Raw genomic sequence first — 16,650 nt, forward strand, 5'->3', positions numbered from 1 at the left:
TTGTGTCTGAATAAGATACGAGAAGACAACCCCACTACAATTGTGCCTGGGACATTGACGTGAATGACCTTTTGAGATTGCAGTGAAGGTTGCCCCCCATATTGAAGAATGCTTTAAAGATGATCTTCAAGATGCAAAGAAGGCTCATTTGCCAATTCGATGATCTACATCAGTGGGAAATGAAGTAGGGGCTTGGTGTCTTAGAGTTCAAGACAATGTCGAACGAGACTTCGTTTCCCACAGACGACGCCAAACTGATATGTGCCAAAAAATTCGAGGCGGTAGAGTAATGGATTATCGTCTTAGCGTTGCACGAGAATTCATCACACATAGATAACAGAATAGAAGTAAGTAGGAGGAGACACCTCGACTTTTTACGTGGAAAACCCTTGAAAGAGGGAAAAACCACGGGGCTTAGCCCAGTTGAAATAATCCACTATGAACGATGAGTACACAGGTCTATTCTTCCCATAAATTAGGGAAGATGAAATTACAAAGTTGTATAACTATAATCTGACTGTAGTTCTTGATGACAACATGTTATAAGGTTCATTGTTGATTGTTGTGGAGGTACTAGTCCATCGTGAGTGTTGTAGATGGCTACACCAGAAGTGTTGATTGGCCAAAGAAACCGTAGTAAGCAATTACGGAAGTTGTGGTTCACATAGGCCGTAGTAGCGAGTATGAATGACGTTCGTCGGCCGCCGGGGCCGGAGTCGGGAGTTGTTCGAGCTATGAACCACATAGGTCGTTGTTGACACATAAACCGTATTGATAAACTCATGTCCCACGACGATGAATGATGGTGTTTGCTTGGTGGTGATCGACGATGATTGGTGATGATCAACAGTGACGGTCAACAGTGGATGACGTCGATCGACGACGGCCCGGCGATGGCCGATGACGATTAACGGTGGGCGACGACGGTTGGTATGATGTTGAACTTCAGCTCCTTCTTAGAGCTTCCAGTTCTCTCTGACATTTCCAAACCCCCTCCTTATGTGAGGGGTGAGGCTCTATTTATAGTGTTCTGAATGTCATTAATGCAGAAATATGAAACATTTTGATCGAACGGTCCGGAGAGCTTCCCTCGAGCATACAACGTTTAATAGACATTTGAGTGCCTTAATGATGTCTGAATTGAGTGATTTTGGGCTCTTTAGATTTGTCTTGTCAAGACGCTCAATTCGAGTATAAACTTGTAATATTCGACAACCATTTGACCTTCCAAATGTGTCCGGAAATCATTTAAATATGATTCAATGAGATGATCTGAGTTTGATTTGACTCAGATTTAGCTAGTTTTTATATCATTAGGTTTGTTTCATCAAGTCGGTCAGTTTGACTATAAGTTTGTTGAAATCAGAGCCCTAAATGACTTTTTTTATCAAAATTTGAATGTTTCCTATTTAAAATATCATCTCGAGATTCGTGCCGGATGATGAAAATTTATTGGTAACGTATTAATAAAAAGTAATAATTAAAATAATATAAATAAATAGTATTATTTTAAAAAAAATAATTGTTTCGAATTAGGATAAGTCCAATATAAACGAATAAATTTTTATTCTCGTTAAACTCATTTATAAATGGAGTTTGAAAAATTTTTCATGTTTGCGTAACTATTAACGAACTATTTATGGAGCCTCAGAACCCGAGCTGTTACTGGAGATTACTTTTTATTTATTTATTTATTTATTTATTTATTTATTTATTTATTTTGACAGCCCCGATTACAGCCTATTATTTAATTGGTGGGTCCCACTGGGATTCCTGGATTCTTTCTCTATATTTATTCAGCATTTTCGGCCGGAAGAATCCTCTCTCTTCTTCTCCTCCCCTCGACGCTCCTCCTCTCCTGTGCATCCCAATTTGTAACCGCGGAGGACAGCGTGAAGTGGGAGAGGATCGTTGGACGATGGCGAGCGTGGTGGAGGTCGCAGAGGATGGGGGGTCTCGGAACAATGAGAAGAGGCCTGTGGTTGTGGTGTCGGATGAGACCGTGCACCAGATTAGCACTGGTATTTTCTTTGTTTTTCTTGGGTTCAGATTTCGATTGAATGGATGAGGTTTTGTTTTTCATTACTTCGAATTTTTTGATAGCATTGTTTTTTTTTTTGTTTTGTTTGAAATTTCACCAGATTAGTACCTAATTCTTCTACTGTTCATTACTTTGAATTTATTGTCGCCGATGAGAGACTGTTGCTTGATGTTTTTGTGGTTGTTTAGATCTTAATTTTTGTTCCCTAATTTTGTTCCGGGCATTTCATTCTACATGTAATTACCGTGGAAGCTAGGCCAATAAGGGCAAACTGCAAATCATCTACCCGACAAGGGATTACAAAAAGTTTTATGTCCCACCTGTATGTTCTGAAGCCGGGCTGGCTAACGTTAAGTATAAATATTCTTCTCTAATATAGCTAATCAAGAAGTGGAATAATGGCATAAGAATGAAGCAAAGAGGATCGCATAAAACAGATTAATTGAGTGGAGCATGCATAACAGAATAAGTAGCTGTATAATGATCTGTAGGCAGAGATGAAGTTAAGACACCACATAAAATCTCCCCTGCTTATGAAGAACTTGTCTCAAGTGATATGAGTTCGGTGGAGATGTCATGGGGGGTTGTAAAGCGTATTAATCAAGGTAATCCTTGAAGGTGGACAATTTCGTCGAGGAAGGGCTGGCTCTGTGAATAGCATCGAAGGTTTTCTTGCAAGCTATGTGCCAACATTGAGAATCTGTCAACAACTATTATTATAGAATCAACTTCTTTATTTGGTCATCGGTAAATTCAATATAAAATCGAAACTCAGATATTCCTAAATTGACTTTAGAATGTGTAGGGGCGTATATAATCTTTGTATTTTTGACTGGGCCGTTATGTACTTGATATATTGGATATTTTTTAACAGTTTTTGTGACATCCCAAGAAAGCCGTCGCTAAAAGGCATGTGTTTGGATTTGAACCAAGATCTTTTCTCGTCCAATGGGAGCTGCCAAACCCCATGTATGTACCTCTTTAATGAGTTATAGTCAAAATGAGGAGTCCGGAATACATATTTGGGGTTGGCATGGTTATTTGTTTCCAAATATCATAGAATTCCAGGTCACTGTTATATAAATATATTTTATATATTCTAGCTCCATAATTTTAATTTGCAATGTGATAAGGGGAGTGAAGTACCTATTGAGAACATACGCGACTCAGTTTTTGGAATCGACCTTGTACTTAAGTACAAAGCTGAATTTTTGGATCTTGTTAAAAAGCCGATTTTCTCTACAAATAATGTCCAGCAGGCATGCATACGGTTAATTGTTTTTTTGTGAGTTGAGACATGCAAGGCTTGTTAATCACTACTTAAAACAAACCTTGGTGAATTCATGTTTCCACTGATTGACAGCACGAACCACTGCATATAGTTCATGCTTGTGAACAGTTCACCTCTGCCTCACCACAGTAAGCTCTTCACTGCACAAAATTAATTGGGCAGTCTTCTTGCAAAAGGATAGCTCCAATTGTTATTGCAAAAGCATTCGTGTTAATGTGAAAAGGTTTGTCGAAGTCAGGATGTGTCAAAACTGGAGCTATGCTGAGTGCATCCTTAATTGTCTAGAAACTATTATGTTGTTCCCCGGCCCCATAAGAAGTATTTGATTTCTGTCCACACCAAACTCCTGATTTTGAAAGCACGGAAGGTCTCATTGAGCCTGGTTTGACAAGTTTAGAATGACAATGATTGACATGGGATACCGCCAGATCAATGCAGACCACACGGTGTTCTTTCGGGAACATGAATGTCACATTACCATACTTGTTAAGTATGTAGATGACATAATTATCACTGGTGATGATGAAGCAGAAATTGCTTAATTGAAGTGAAGATTAGGGAAGTAATTTGAGGTAAAGAATCTGAAATAGGTCAGATACTTTATTCTGATTGAAGTGACCCATGGACCTAAGGGGATGGTCCTATCTAAGAGAAAGTATGTACTAGATCTTCTCATGTAGATAGGTATGTAGAGATGCAAACCTGTAGTTTCTCCAATTGATCAGAAGGTCAAGCTCAGTACAAAGGCAAGTGAATTGGTTGATTATGAATGGTATGAGAGACTGGTGGGCTGCCTGATCTATTCGTGCCACACTCGACCCAATGTTTCTTTTGCAGTAAATGTGGTGAGCCGTTACATGCATGATCCAAGAAAATGGTCATATGGATGTAGTGTATCAAATTATGAAGTATATGAAGAGTGCACTAGGAAAATGGTTGATATTCAAAAATAATCGACATGTAGATATTGAGGGTTTTTGTGATTCTGATCAGACAAGTTGTGTTGATGACAAAAGATCTACATCAGGATACTGCATGTTTATAGGTGACAACTTGGTCTTGTGGAAGAGCAAGAAACAAACAGTTGTAACAAGATCAACAATAGCGGCAAAATATTGGTCATGAGTGGCTGAAAGTCTTGTTGGTTGAACTCAAAGTGGATCAGGGAGCGTAAATGAAGTTGTGCTTTGACAACAAGTCGACAATCGACATTGCTAACAACCCGGTGCAACACGATAGAACTAAACATGTGGAGATTGATAGATTCTTGATCAAGGAGAAACTGAATAACAGACTATTGGAACTAAGGCATGTTTGCTACTGAAGGGTAGGAGGTCGACTGCCTCACTAATGACTTAACTCAGTGGAGTTAATTAAATTATATGACAAACTGGGCTTAGTGAATATCGTTCGCCCACCTTGACTGGGAGTGCTAAGATTTTTATCTAATTTAGGGTTTTATTTGTAAATAGAATAAATCTAGGGGTTTATTTGTAAATGTTGTTTGGCTTTATATAAGTCAAGATGCTAATAAAATTATTTTTTTTTTCATTTCAATTAAAAATCCTGATTTCAAAAGAGTGGAAGGTGTCAACCACCCTTGAATGGATGAAACTTTCCATGGATCCATTTGAATTCCACTTTCCTACACTATGTCACAAACTCACAATTAGATTCATTAAGGTACAATTTGTGTGTGTGGAGGGCACCAAAACTCTTAATCAATTGTTGCATATGCTCATTAAATGAAGTACTATAAACCAATATATTGTCAAAATAAACAATACAGAAAAAACCCAAAAAAAAATAAATCACGAGCCTCATAGAAGCATCAGAGCATTGCATGACTTGAAGGGACCTTCCACTCATGCAGCCCTTCACAAGTTTTAATTATATTCTTTCATTTGTCACCGGGCCATATGCAAATCTAGTGATATTCGCTATACAAATCAAGGGTTTTTATAAAAAACCTTAAATAGGTGAAGTTTCTTTAAAGTGCTTTAGAAAGGCCCTTGATTCACAAAACAAAAATTCTAATGAATGCAATTGATACAATGAAAGTGATACACTACATCATGATGATTAAGGCTCCTTCTCTTACTTAATATTTAAAATTGCACAATCAGGTAGTGAGGCGATTTCCATTCATGAGGCGAGGCATAAACCTCGAAGTTCGAAAATTGTGAGTCAAAATAAAAGGTAGAAAATAATATATTAGCATCATAACTTATATGAAATAATAAATTTTTTAAACTGCAAATTATCATATAATACCTTGCACAAATTAAAATATAATGTATCAACTCACTAAATCATCAAAACTAACTTAAAACATAAAATGAAATAATATAAATTATCAAAGTAAGATATAAGATGAGTTTAACATAGTAAACTTTCCTCACTCTTATTACCTAATCAAAATTATAACTTTCATAGATCTAAATAAAAACATAATAAATAATCAAAAGTCGAAGCAACAAACAACGGTAGTGACAAAATGAGCTGTTAACAGTGGTGGTGACAGCAAGAGCAGCAAATGACGATGGCTACAACAAAAGCAATATGCGGCTATAAAAGAAAAGTAGGCGAATGCTATGGTGGAAGCAATAAGCAGAGGTGACGATGCTGGCTGTGGAAGTAAGTGACGGCGATACTGGCAGTCCAGCTAGCAAAAGCAGCAGGAGACGATGCTGCGAAGCTTGATCTGGGAGAGTGGAGCTCTTACACATGAGAGTACTGTTACGATTCATATTCAAATTGTTCAATATTGGAGGAAAAATATAAGTGCGAGGGGCGCACGCCTCAACAGAATTGAGGCAAGACTGGCGAGCCTCAACCTTTGTGAGGCGCATGCCTTGCCTGAGCTACTCAAGGAGCACGTCTGAAAGCATTTTTGTTTCATAATTACCATGAGCCGGGATTGTGTAATTTCAAACAATGCTCTTATTAGGCCCTCTTTAATAAGTTTGAAATACCTTGAGATAAGGTTCATATGCTCTCAATTAGTTGACTTACTTTTCTTCGAGTCTCTTAGTTAAAAACATTTATTTTTGTGCGCCAATTCTAGATGAGTCTAATACATTATTTTCTGTGTATTAACTCCATTTTTTTTGTTATTCCATCAACATATGAACCTTATCTCATACTGTGAACCCACAATTCACATGTTATACATCCAACAACCCCCAAGCAGTATTAGAAGATTTATCGTTACTGCAAATAGCTTGAAATGGCTTTCTTGTACATTCTCTGAATGAAATTCTACCTTGAAATGAAATAGTTTAATATGAAGTTGCGAATTTTGCTTAAATTTTCTTCCTACCCTGTTATTTGTTGGGACTTGTTAAAGTTGCTAATGAAACGTGTGTTCCAGATCCTTGGTATCAAGGTGGGTTTGTCCTCACAACAGGTATCAACAGTTCTTATGTATTGGGGTATTCAGCATCGGTTATGATTCCTTTGGGATGGATTGGTGGTGTAGTTGGTTTACTCTTAGCAGCTGCCATATCCTTTAATGCCAATATTCTTGTTGCTCGTCTTCATAATGTTGGAGGTAAAAGGCAAATTAGATACAGAGATCTTGCTGGTCACATATATGGTACGATTCCTGACTGTTTTCTTTATCTTTTATCAAGCACTTTAAACATTTAACAAGTTCTACAAGTTACACGATGAAAATAATGTAAAAATAATTCTTTATTATCTTTTCCATAGTGGCTTTTATAGGATTTTTTTTCTTCCTGAGAACCTTCTTCATGTTGTTTCATTTCAATACAGGAAGGAAAATGTATTATCTTACTTGGGCCCTCCAATATGTGAATCTTTTCATGATCAACACGGGTTATCTCATTTTGGCTGGGCAAGCACTGAAGGTATTTTGAAAATGATTGCCACAATATGCTCTGTTTCAGTAGGTGTATAGAATAAGTTTCATTGTGTCTTTTGTCTCGATTAAATATTTTATTTCGTTAACAAGTTTTGTTTTTGAAAAGCGCCAGAAATTAATGCTTTTTTCTCATATGGTATTTCGGCTGAATCCTTGAACATCTGAACTTATAACCTGTATGGATTTAGTTGAAAGTTGAAGCTTAACTAAAGATTGTTTTAGTCAGCTCTCCTTGTTTGACATTGAAGCACATTACTATGTAGTGTGAATGGATGCTAACCCTGACCTGGCTGCCGGCATTGGGTATGCTGATGAGAGATAATCTCTTCTTCCTGCTCTTTAAGTGATCAGCATGACTTTGTGCTGGTCTTAAACAACTATGAAATTGACTCGAGATTAGATGATTAATTAGGACCCTATTTTGAGTAACAACCATCTTCTTCTTTGTTTTTTCCTTAATTTTTTGACAGCAGTTAATAGTCGCAGAATTCAGTAAATAATAATCTTGTCATAATAAGATTTAATGGTTCTATTCAAAGTGAAGGACCTGATTAGGACTTTCACAATAACTTTATAGGCCTTGAGTATATAAATAAAATTCTATGATTAAGGTGCAAGCTCAGGAATCTAATTGTTTGCTCATTAACCTTTGATTTAGATGTATATCTGTGACATTTAACATTCATTCTGCTTTGCCAGTACCCTAATGTCAAAGTGTAATAGATTATGCATTTGACCAGTTGGTGATTTATAATTCTTTGCACAATTCCTTGTCTATTGAAATATACTTTTTAATCTTTAATTAAATTAAGTTTCTGTGATTGATTCATGTTGCAAATATCAAATCGCTATGACTACTTACCTCTACCTTATATGGTTAGAAAATAATTTTTTATTAGCTTTTCTACAATTCATAAAAAATTAACAGATCACTTTTGGATAAAATTAAACGTCGATCATCTGTCGACCATCTGATGATCCGATTAGAAGAGTAGATGTTTTAGATTACTTATGTTAAGAAAGGTAGAGGTAGGCCTAGGACTTGGGCATATTGTATAAAAAATGGTCTTAATTTATTAGAATTAAATGAAAATATGATACTAAATAGGATGCAAAGGAGAAAAAGGATTCATGTAGTTGGATTCATGGGCGCCACTTAGTGGGATAAAGGTTTTGTTGTTGTTGTTGTTGTTATATATATTTATACTTTTTTTTAGGTTCCTATAGAGATGTTGAATACTCTACTTTTTTTATGCTAGTCATGGTGTGATAATCATACTGGATCTTTCCAGTGAAAATGAAAATCCTACTTAGGAAGATGACAAACTAGCTAATATAAGTTCTATCCTACAATTAAAACACATATCGTAGACAACATAGTATCTGAAAAATTAGTACTATAAATGATTTAGAACAAGTCTAGATTTTCTGGATTCCAACTTTAAATCAATATAATATTAGCTTTTATTTGTTTGAAACAAGATATTTTGCAATAAATATTTTCCGCCAGACTAATTTGAAACTAATTTATGCTTAATCAAAATTGAACTATAGATTTTAGTTAAACAATTTACTACCAATGGATTGCAAAAAAAAATGATTTTATAGCATTCAAACGGTATACCATGAAAAGTTGCTTTCAAATTTATTCAACATGCAGTCACCTCTATGAACCCATTTTCACCAAAGGACCTATCTATACGGAGCTTTATTTATATAAATTTTCTGAGCATGCGCTAGTATAAGATTATTTAGGAAAGGTTGGGCTTATAGCTGATTGGAATAGAAATTCTTCATAAGCTTCTATTCAAGACCGAAAAAATGGATTTTGTTGCTGAACTTTTTTTGCAGTTGTTATTGTTTGTAACTTTGCTTCCCGTTAATGATTCTTTTCCCTTTTTTTTTCATTTTTCCTATTAAAAAAAGCTCAGAAATGTTGCCTGATAATATTGTTCATGCTTTGGTTTCCTGCAGGCTATTTATGTTCTCTACCGGGATGATGGTGCTTTGAAGCTGCCATACTGTATAGTAATTGCTGGATTTATCTGTGCTCTTTTTGCTGTTGGAATACCTTATCTATCTGCTTTAAGGATATGGCTTGGATTCTCAACATTCTTTAGTTTCACATTTATTGTCATAGCATTTGTGCTCTCACTTAAGGATGGTAATATTCTCCAAACCCAGTCTTATAAAACTCACATGTATTTCAAAGATAGAGTTTAATTTCATAATATATTTCAAATGCTATTTTTTTTTCATAATGGTTGTTTTCATAAGAATAAGTTTATTAACTATTTTTTAATATCAACTTTCTCTTAAAAATATTTTTCATGGATACTTGTTCTCTGTAAGAAACTTGAGCTTATGTTGTCCAGGCTTATGCATGATAAATTTAGTAATTATACCAACAAACATAATTGCAAGGCAAGTGATTATAAATCCATAAAATTTGTCGGAGTTTGTTTCAAGTACATATGGAACTAGGTAATTCTGAATCGTATGAGAGATAATGGAGAAGATTTAATGATTACACGCCTTTGTTTTATAATTTAACATATAAATCATGTTATGATTTATTATGATTTAAAAAGAAAGTAATTACACCCATCCGAGCTACCAAATCTTTCTTAAAGAGCATTGCATTCTGTTACATGCAAGTTCAAACTTTTCAACCAAAACATGCATTCAGACCAAATATTTGCCATCGAACTAAAGTTTTTAATGCTGCAACTTAATTCCTAGTAGGGTTACATTCTATAATGATTAGATGTGATAATATTAGTTGATAGTAGCATCGGAGTTATGTATATTTCATTTCAAAACACTTAAGGTTCATAGCTGTAGTAGTAGATGTGTCAACGGCTGTTCGAGGTTTGGCTTAGGCTTCATTTGGTAGTGCTTTACAAAATAAAGTCCCCACTACATTAACCAAGTCTATTTTATATGATCTACCTTTAATACAATAATTTTTTGATTCATCATTTTAATTTTATCAATTTGTAGATCTTAGTGTTTTACTTTGTCGTGGTTAATTTGGTTATAGTGACTACTTACCACTAAACACTCTAATCTTGCTTCGATAGTCGCCCTATTTAGAATTTTATAAAATTTGTAAATCTCAATGATGCTCTTATCACATCACACCCTTGAGTAGACATAGTTGATCAAATTTTATGAATTCAAGTATTGAGCAATAAAAAAATAATTGAATGATAAAAAAAGACTGAAGTTGAAAATGATAGTATTAATGATGCTAAGATGAATGTATAGAAAGACAAATAAGAATATATTATGAAGTGATTATATTAGATAAATGAAAGGGAGTAACAGATATTTAAGGTAAGGTTGTGGTAGGTAGACTTGGATTGTTTGAGTTTGTCCAAAAGGACGAAAGAGGCGATAATAAGATGGATAAATAACATTAATGCCAAAGAATTAGGAAAAAAAGATCATTCAAAGATAACTTGGATAAACTGTGAGTAAAAAACTTGCCTTAAATAAATTTTACACTTTATCTAAATCGGAAAGATTGGAAAATGAAGATTCACTAAACCTAAATTAAACTCTAATTGGTATACACGGTCCAACCCGAGGGCTTGGAATTACTAAGACAAGAAATAAACAATCAGATGGTGAAATTCAATTTCGATCATTAACTAATACAAATAATCATCTAAACAAACTAAAAGGGCCAGTAACGATTAAAATTTTAATGATTCTAATAGTAAATCAATTAGGCTTTGTCTGGATTGAAGAAAAGTAAAGAGAATGAAATGAAACCCCAATAAATTATGAGTTGATTATGAATCTTAAACCATTTATTTAGCTTTTTCAAATTATCTGTTTATTTCCTATAACTCCAATTAGAATGCAATGAAACCCCAATAAATTATGAGTTGATTATGAATCTTGAACCTTTTATTTAAGTTTATCAAATTATCTGTTTATTTCCTATAACCCCAATTAGCATACCCTTATTGTTATCTTCCAACAACCAATTATCTGCTTGACGTAGAAGTGAAAACATAAGCAGCATTAAGAAAAGTCAAGCACATCAAAGCTGATAATTTAATCGCCGCTGGCGCAACTACAACTCAAAGCTCTAGTCTTCATCTTTCATACAGGTGAAATTCAATTTTTATCATTAACTAATACACATAATCATTCAAACAAACTAAAAGGGCCAGTAACGATTAAAATGTTAATGATTTTAATAGTAAATCAATAAGGCTTAGTCTGGATTGAAGAAAAGTTAAGAGAATGAAATGAAACCCCAATAAATTATCAGTTGATTATGAATCTTAAACCATTTATTTTAGTATTTCAAATTATCTGTTTATTTCGTACAACTCCAATTAGCATACCCTTATTGTTATCTTCCAACAACCAATTATCTGCTTGACATAGAAGAGAAAACATAAGCAGCATTAAAAAAAGTCAAGTAACATCAAAGCTGCTAATTTAATTGCCGCTGGCGTAACTATGTATAATGTGAGACAACTCAAAGCTCTAGTCTTCATCTTTCATATAGGGAACACGCAAAGTTTAATGCTTTTCTGTTTGGTCTACTGCAAATCAATAAAGATTCCACATCAGTTTTTTCTTGCATTATTTTTTTCTAAATTTTTTGATAATTTCCATAAGGCCGTCCTAGCAACAAATCAAAAAAGCCGAATAAGGTCATATTCATGCATACAAACTGCAGGATGAATCCATTCTAACAGCTGCTTGAGCAGTGTGATTGAAATATTTTTGCAGTTTCTATAACTTTTCAGCTTGCTAAACTTTATGTAAAATCTTGAAAAAGTTTTTGTATTGATGTCAATATATGATTAAAGAGGAATAGCGCTTTATTGTAACCCAGTTTATATCTGCAGGATTGAACAGTCAGAAAAGAGATTACAGTATTTCTTCATCCCACTGGGACAAGATTTTTACTACTATCGGTGGAATTGCTAATCTAGTTTTTGCCTTCAATACTGGGATGCTGCCTGAAATACAGGTATACTTTATCGTAACTCATCAGAGGTTAAAAGTTGTTTAATCGGTTCTTAGTTTTTAATTTTTGGTATATCTAACCCTTCGTTCTTTAGGGCTTCCGTTTAACTTGGAAATGGCTCACCCCGTTTTCTATTATTTTTAATGCATTTTATTTGTAAACAAGCGAGTTTTGTTATGTGTATGACTGACCTGTCATGAAATATTTAGTTTGGAGGCATTAATACTCTAGGTTGAGACAGGACTAGGCGTGAATCTGAAAATGATGGGGAGTGATTACCGAGGTAAAGCGGCTCCTAACATGTTTCTAGGATGGCAGGTTTAAACAAAGGGGTAATAAATGAAATAAATTCAGAAAATCTTAACTGAGCTATAAAATAAATGTTCATCCCAAATATGCAAGACATCTTTGTAGAGTTTAATTGGAATTCCATAGTTAAGTATGTTTGTGATGGAGCATGTTATGCCAGCGCCTAAAGACAATTTATTCTTTTATTAGTTATTATTGTGGGTATAAATAGGGCTGTTTATTATGTTTAAGGTTAGGGATGACAAGATTGTTGTCTTGAACATTAGGGGTAGGGTTTTGGGAGAGATCACATACATCTTGATTTGAAGGTGCTTATCTTTATGCATTTGAGTTGTGTTGGTGAAGTAAAGAATTTTATTTTCTGTATCAAATCCGTAGCAGAGTTCAATTTTTGGAAGATCAACTATCAGATCACAACATAGAGGTGTCGCTTTCGTGATCTAACTTTCAAAATAGTCATGATTTTGGTGATTTGGGAAGCAACGATCAAAGTGCGGTTCATCTGGGAAGCAACAAATGGACTGTGGGTCGTGAAAGTTCTCAAATTAAAGCTGAGATCGCGGATACATTTATAATTAAAGCTAGCATGTGCATGATCGCGATACAGTCAATATTAGAGCTAGCTGGGATGCCAAGGGGAAGCAGGATCACAACTAGACAGGAATGGTCATGTTCTAACTAGCTGGAAAGCTTGACAGAATCACAGCTTATAAGGAATACCTTCGTGACCAAAAGGTTTGATTTGCTAATGACAGGATCGAGGTGCACAGAAGTTTCGCTTCCGTGATCTAAAATCATCCTGGGAGTAATGTCAACCAAAAAAATCGAGGCTCTGGAGGAGAAATTAATGCGAGAAGTGAGTCAGATCAGATAAAAAAATGGAGGATTTCTCGTTCATGGAGGGACGGCTCTTGTCCATAAAGGGAGATTCACAATCCTGGAAGAAATAATGAGGAAGATTGTGGAATTTCACACAAACTCATCTTCGTCCACTGTGGATCGAGCGATGGTGTCTGTAGTGAATGAGAGCGACAGCAATAAAAAAAATTCATGCCTCATCAAGGCAGCATCGCTACTTTATATGGATCTAGAGCCGCAAGATCGAGCGTTGGAATCAAGAGAGGACAAGAGTGGCAACACTTGGAAGGAAGGAGCAATGTCCGAACGGCTGGAACGAACAAAAGCAAATGGGATCAAGTGAAGGAATTGAGAGTGTACTTGGGGTTTTTCCCATAAGTGTGCGCCCATGCAACTAACCCCAAACACAGAAGACCAAGATTGAGATATTGATTCAAGAGATGTTAGAGGTAGGGATCATACAACCCAATGTGAGCCCCTTCTCTAGCCCGTCCTTGCTATTTAAGAAGGACGTAAGTTGGTGTTTCTATGCGGATTATCTGGTAGTGAATAAAAAAATAATACCTATCAAAATTTTTATTCCAGTGACTGATGAGCAACTTGACAAGTTGTTTGGAGCTGAAGTATCCTCTAAGATTGATTTCAAGTCCAGGTACATACATATTCAAATACAAACAAAAGATGTGCAAAAGACAACATTTCAAACTCGCGAAGGCCACTACAAATTTCTGATTAAATGAAAAGAATTGCAAGATGATGATGCCACGTAGAAGCCATACAACTTCATCCAATATCAGTTTCTTTTTTTTCCTATCTTACAACGATGCCTAAAGGCAATTTAATATTTTATTATTTTTTATTGTGGGATATGAGTAGGGTTTATTATGCTTATGGTTAAGGATGATGAGATTGTTGTCTTGATAATTAAGGTTAAAGTTTTGGGAGAGATCGCATACCTCTAAAATTTTAGTTGCTAGGGTTGGGTTGGGGAGGGATCGTCTACCTCTCGAATTGTAGGTACTTTGAATTGTGTTATTTTGTGTTTGTGAAGTAATGTATTGCCCTAGTTTCTATGGAAAGCTCCTCTGATTCGTATTAGAGAACTTTCCAGGTGGTCAACCCTTGGAAGTTTCACAACGAAGTACAAAAGTATGTGTTTCAATGTACAAAGTGCAAAAGTATATGTTTCAATGTAGTTTGGTTGGATGAAGATAAACAATAGCTTGGATAGTGTGGGGCCGGTTGTCATGCTATGGAGTTTTTGGGAAATTATTTATTATTCTAGTATTGAACTTAATGGATCAAGATCTTTGGCTACTCTTATAATTCAGGAAAGCATAATGTTAAAAAAGAGAAAACTATGCAGCGCTAAACTCTAGATTTTCTTTCAATAAACTTCTTCTACATTCAAATGTTAATCGTCTTCTTTAAAAGTCACCATTTTCTTGCATTCAGACTTCAATGTGAGCTTTACGATCTGCTTTTTTTCTATCAAATAACTGATTTACACTTTCCACCACAGGCAACAATAAAAGAACCTGCCATAAAAAATATGGAGAAAGCTCTATGGTTTCAATTTACCGTTGGTTGTTTGCCTTTATATGCTGTAACTTTTATGGGATACTGGGCATATGGTTCCTCAACTTCGCCCTACCTTCTCAACAGCGTTCATGGACCAATCTGGGTTAAAACAGTAGCGAGCATCGCAGCCTTTCTCCAGACAGTTATTGCTCTACATGTGAGTACATTCTATAGACTCCCGCGTACTCCCGCCTCAACTCTCTGCATTATTTTAACTCTTTTATAATTCTGGGACTAAAGTAATCCAATATAAATATCAGCAGTCACCTCTTAAAGCCTTCATTGTTGAAAAAATCTACCTCATTCCTGCCTTTCCAAGCTGATCATTTGTTTTATCATCCGCAGGTTTTTGCTAGTCCCATGTATGAGTACCTGGACACGAGGTGTGGGAGAACAGGAAACCCCTTTGCTCTAAAAAATGTTTTATTTCGGATATTTGTTAGAGGGGGTTATCTCACCATAAACACATTGGTGTCAGCTCTTCTTCCATTTCTTGGAGACTTCATGAGCCTGACTGGGGCTTTGAGCACATTCCCCCTCACCTTTGTTCTAGCGAATCACATGTATCTAATGGTAAAGGGAAAGAACCTTCCAGTTCCTCAAATTGCTTGGCATTGGCTGAACGTTTTGGGCTTCAGTTTCTTGGCTTTAATTGCTGCAATTTCTGCGATGAGGCTCATCATCGTCGATTCAAAAACTTATCATCTTTTTGCTGATATTTGAAGTTATTATTATTTTTCTTTGTTGGATGTTCAGTTTTTTTTTTTTATTCTACATATTTGTTCTACAATCTAAGCAGTTGTAGTTTGTATCTGGAGACTGCACTGCTTGTTCATGCTGATTAACTTCAGTAAAATTGTGCACAATTTTTTATGATATAATTTATATATGACATTTAAATAGATTTTGTATTCATGTACAGAAAAAAAAAATTGTCTTATTAGTAATCAGCCAAGTTGAACAGTACTAATAAACGTTTACAACCCTGCTTGCTGTCTTCATAAATCATTCAATCCCGGGTAAGTCCATTCTGCCACCCAAACTCTTGCGTAAGAGATGCAACATGCCCTTTGTGTTATAAATGTTTAAGACTAACAAAAAGAACCGTCGATTTTTCACAAAGTTCATTTGGCCTGATCATATTGATGTTGTGTATGCATTTTCTGTGATAAACTTGGTTTTTGTCTCTTAGAAATACTAACTGATTTGTAAATCAAGTACTATAACATAAATCATAGAGACTTTTTTAGTTTGAATGACAAGTAAAACTTGAATCCAAGTCCAAGTAATACAATTTCTCTCTTAGCACCATAACTACTCATTTGGTGAGTCTACATTCTTATAACACAATGATTATTATTACAAATATTAACATAAGATTTCAGTGATTTGAGAGATTACAACAACAACAAGGCCTTAATCCCACTACGTGGGATCGGCTACATGAATCTTTTTTCTCCATTGCGTCCTATTTAGTGTCATATTTTCATTTAGTTCTAGTAAATTAAGATCATTTTTAATACAATAAGCCCAAGTTTTCCTAGGTCTACCTCTGCCTTTCTTAACAATGTCGAATCTAAAACATCTACTCTCTTAATCAGATTATCAGATGGTCGACGTTTAATGTGATCAAACCATCTAAGACGACTTTCTCTAATTTTGTCCGTCACAGGAGCTACACCAAC

General features: G+C 35.1%; 1 protein-coding gene across 1 annotated transcript; it reads left to right on the forward strand.

Annotated features, from left to right (window-relative positions):
* The first annotated feature begins 1,879 nt into the window (after positions 1-1,879).
* Positions 1,880-15,810, forward strand: LOC110018297 (probable proline transporter 2). Its single transcript, XM_020715567.1, has 7 exons — positions 1,880-2,021; positions 6,706-6,930; positions 7,110-7,204; positions 9,193-9,382; positions 12,096-12,220; positions 14,907-15,122; positions 15,311-15,810. The coding sequence occupies exons 1-7, from the start codon at positions 1,919-1,921 to the stop codon at positions 15,686-15,688; spliced, it is 1,332 nt and encodes a 443-aa protein (XP_020571226.1). The 5' UTR covers positions 1,880-1,918; the 3' UTR covers positions 15,689-15,810.
* Positions 15,811-16,650: the final 840 nt, after the last annotated feature.

Source organism: Phalaenopsis equestris, unplaced genomic scaffold (assembly GCF_001263595.1).
Source record: "Phalaenopsis equestris unplaced genomic scaffold, ASM126359v1 Scaffold000006, whole genome shotgun sequence".
Taxonomy (NCBI): domain Eukaryota; kingdom Viridiplantae; phylum Streptophyta; class Magnoliopsida; order Asparagales; family Orchidaceae; genus Phalaenopsis; species Phalaenopsis equestris.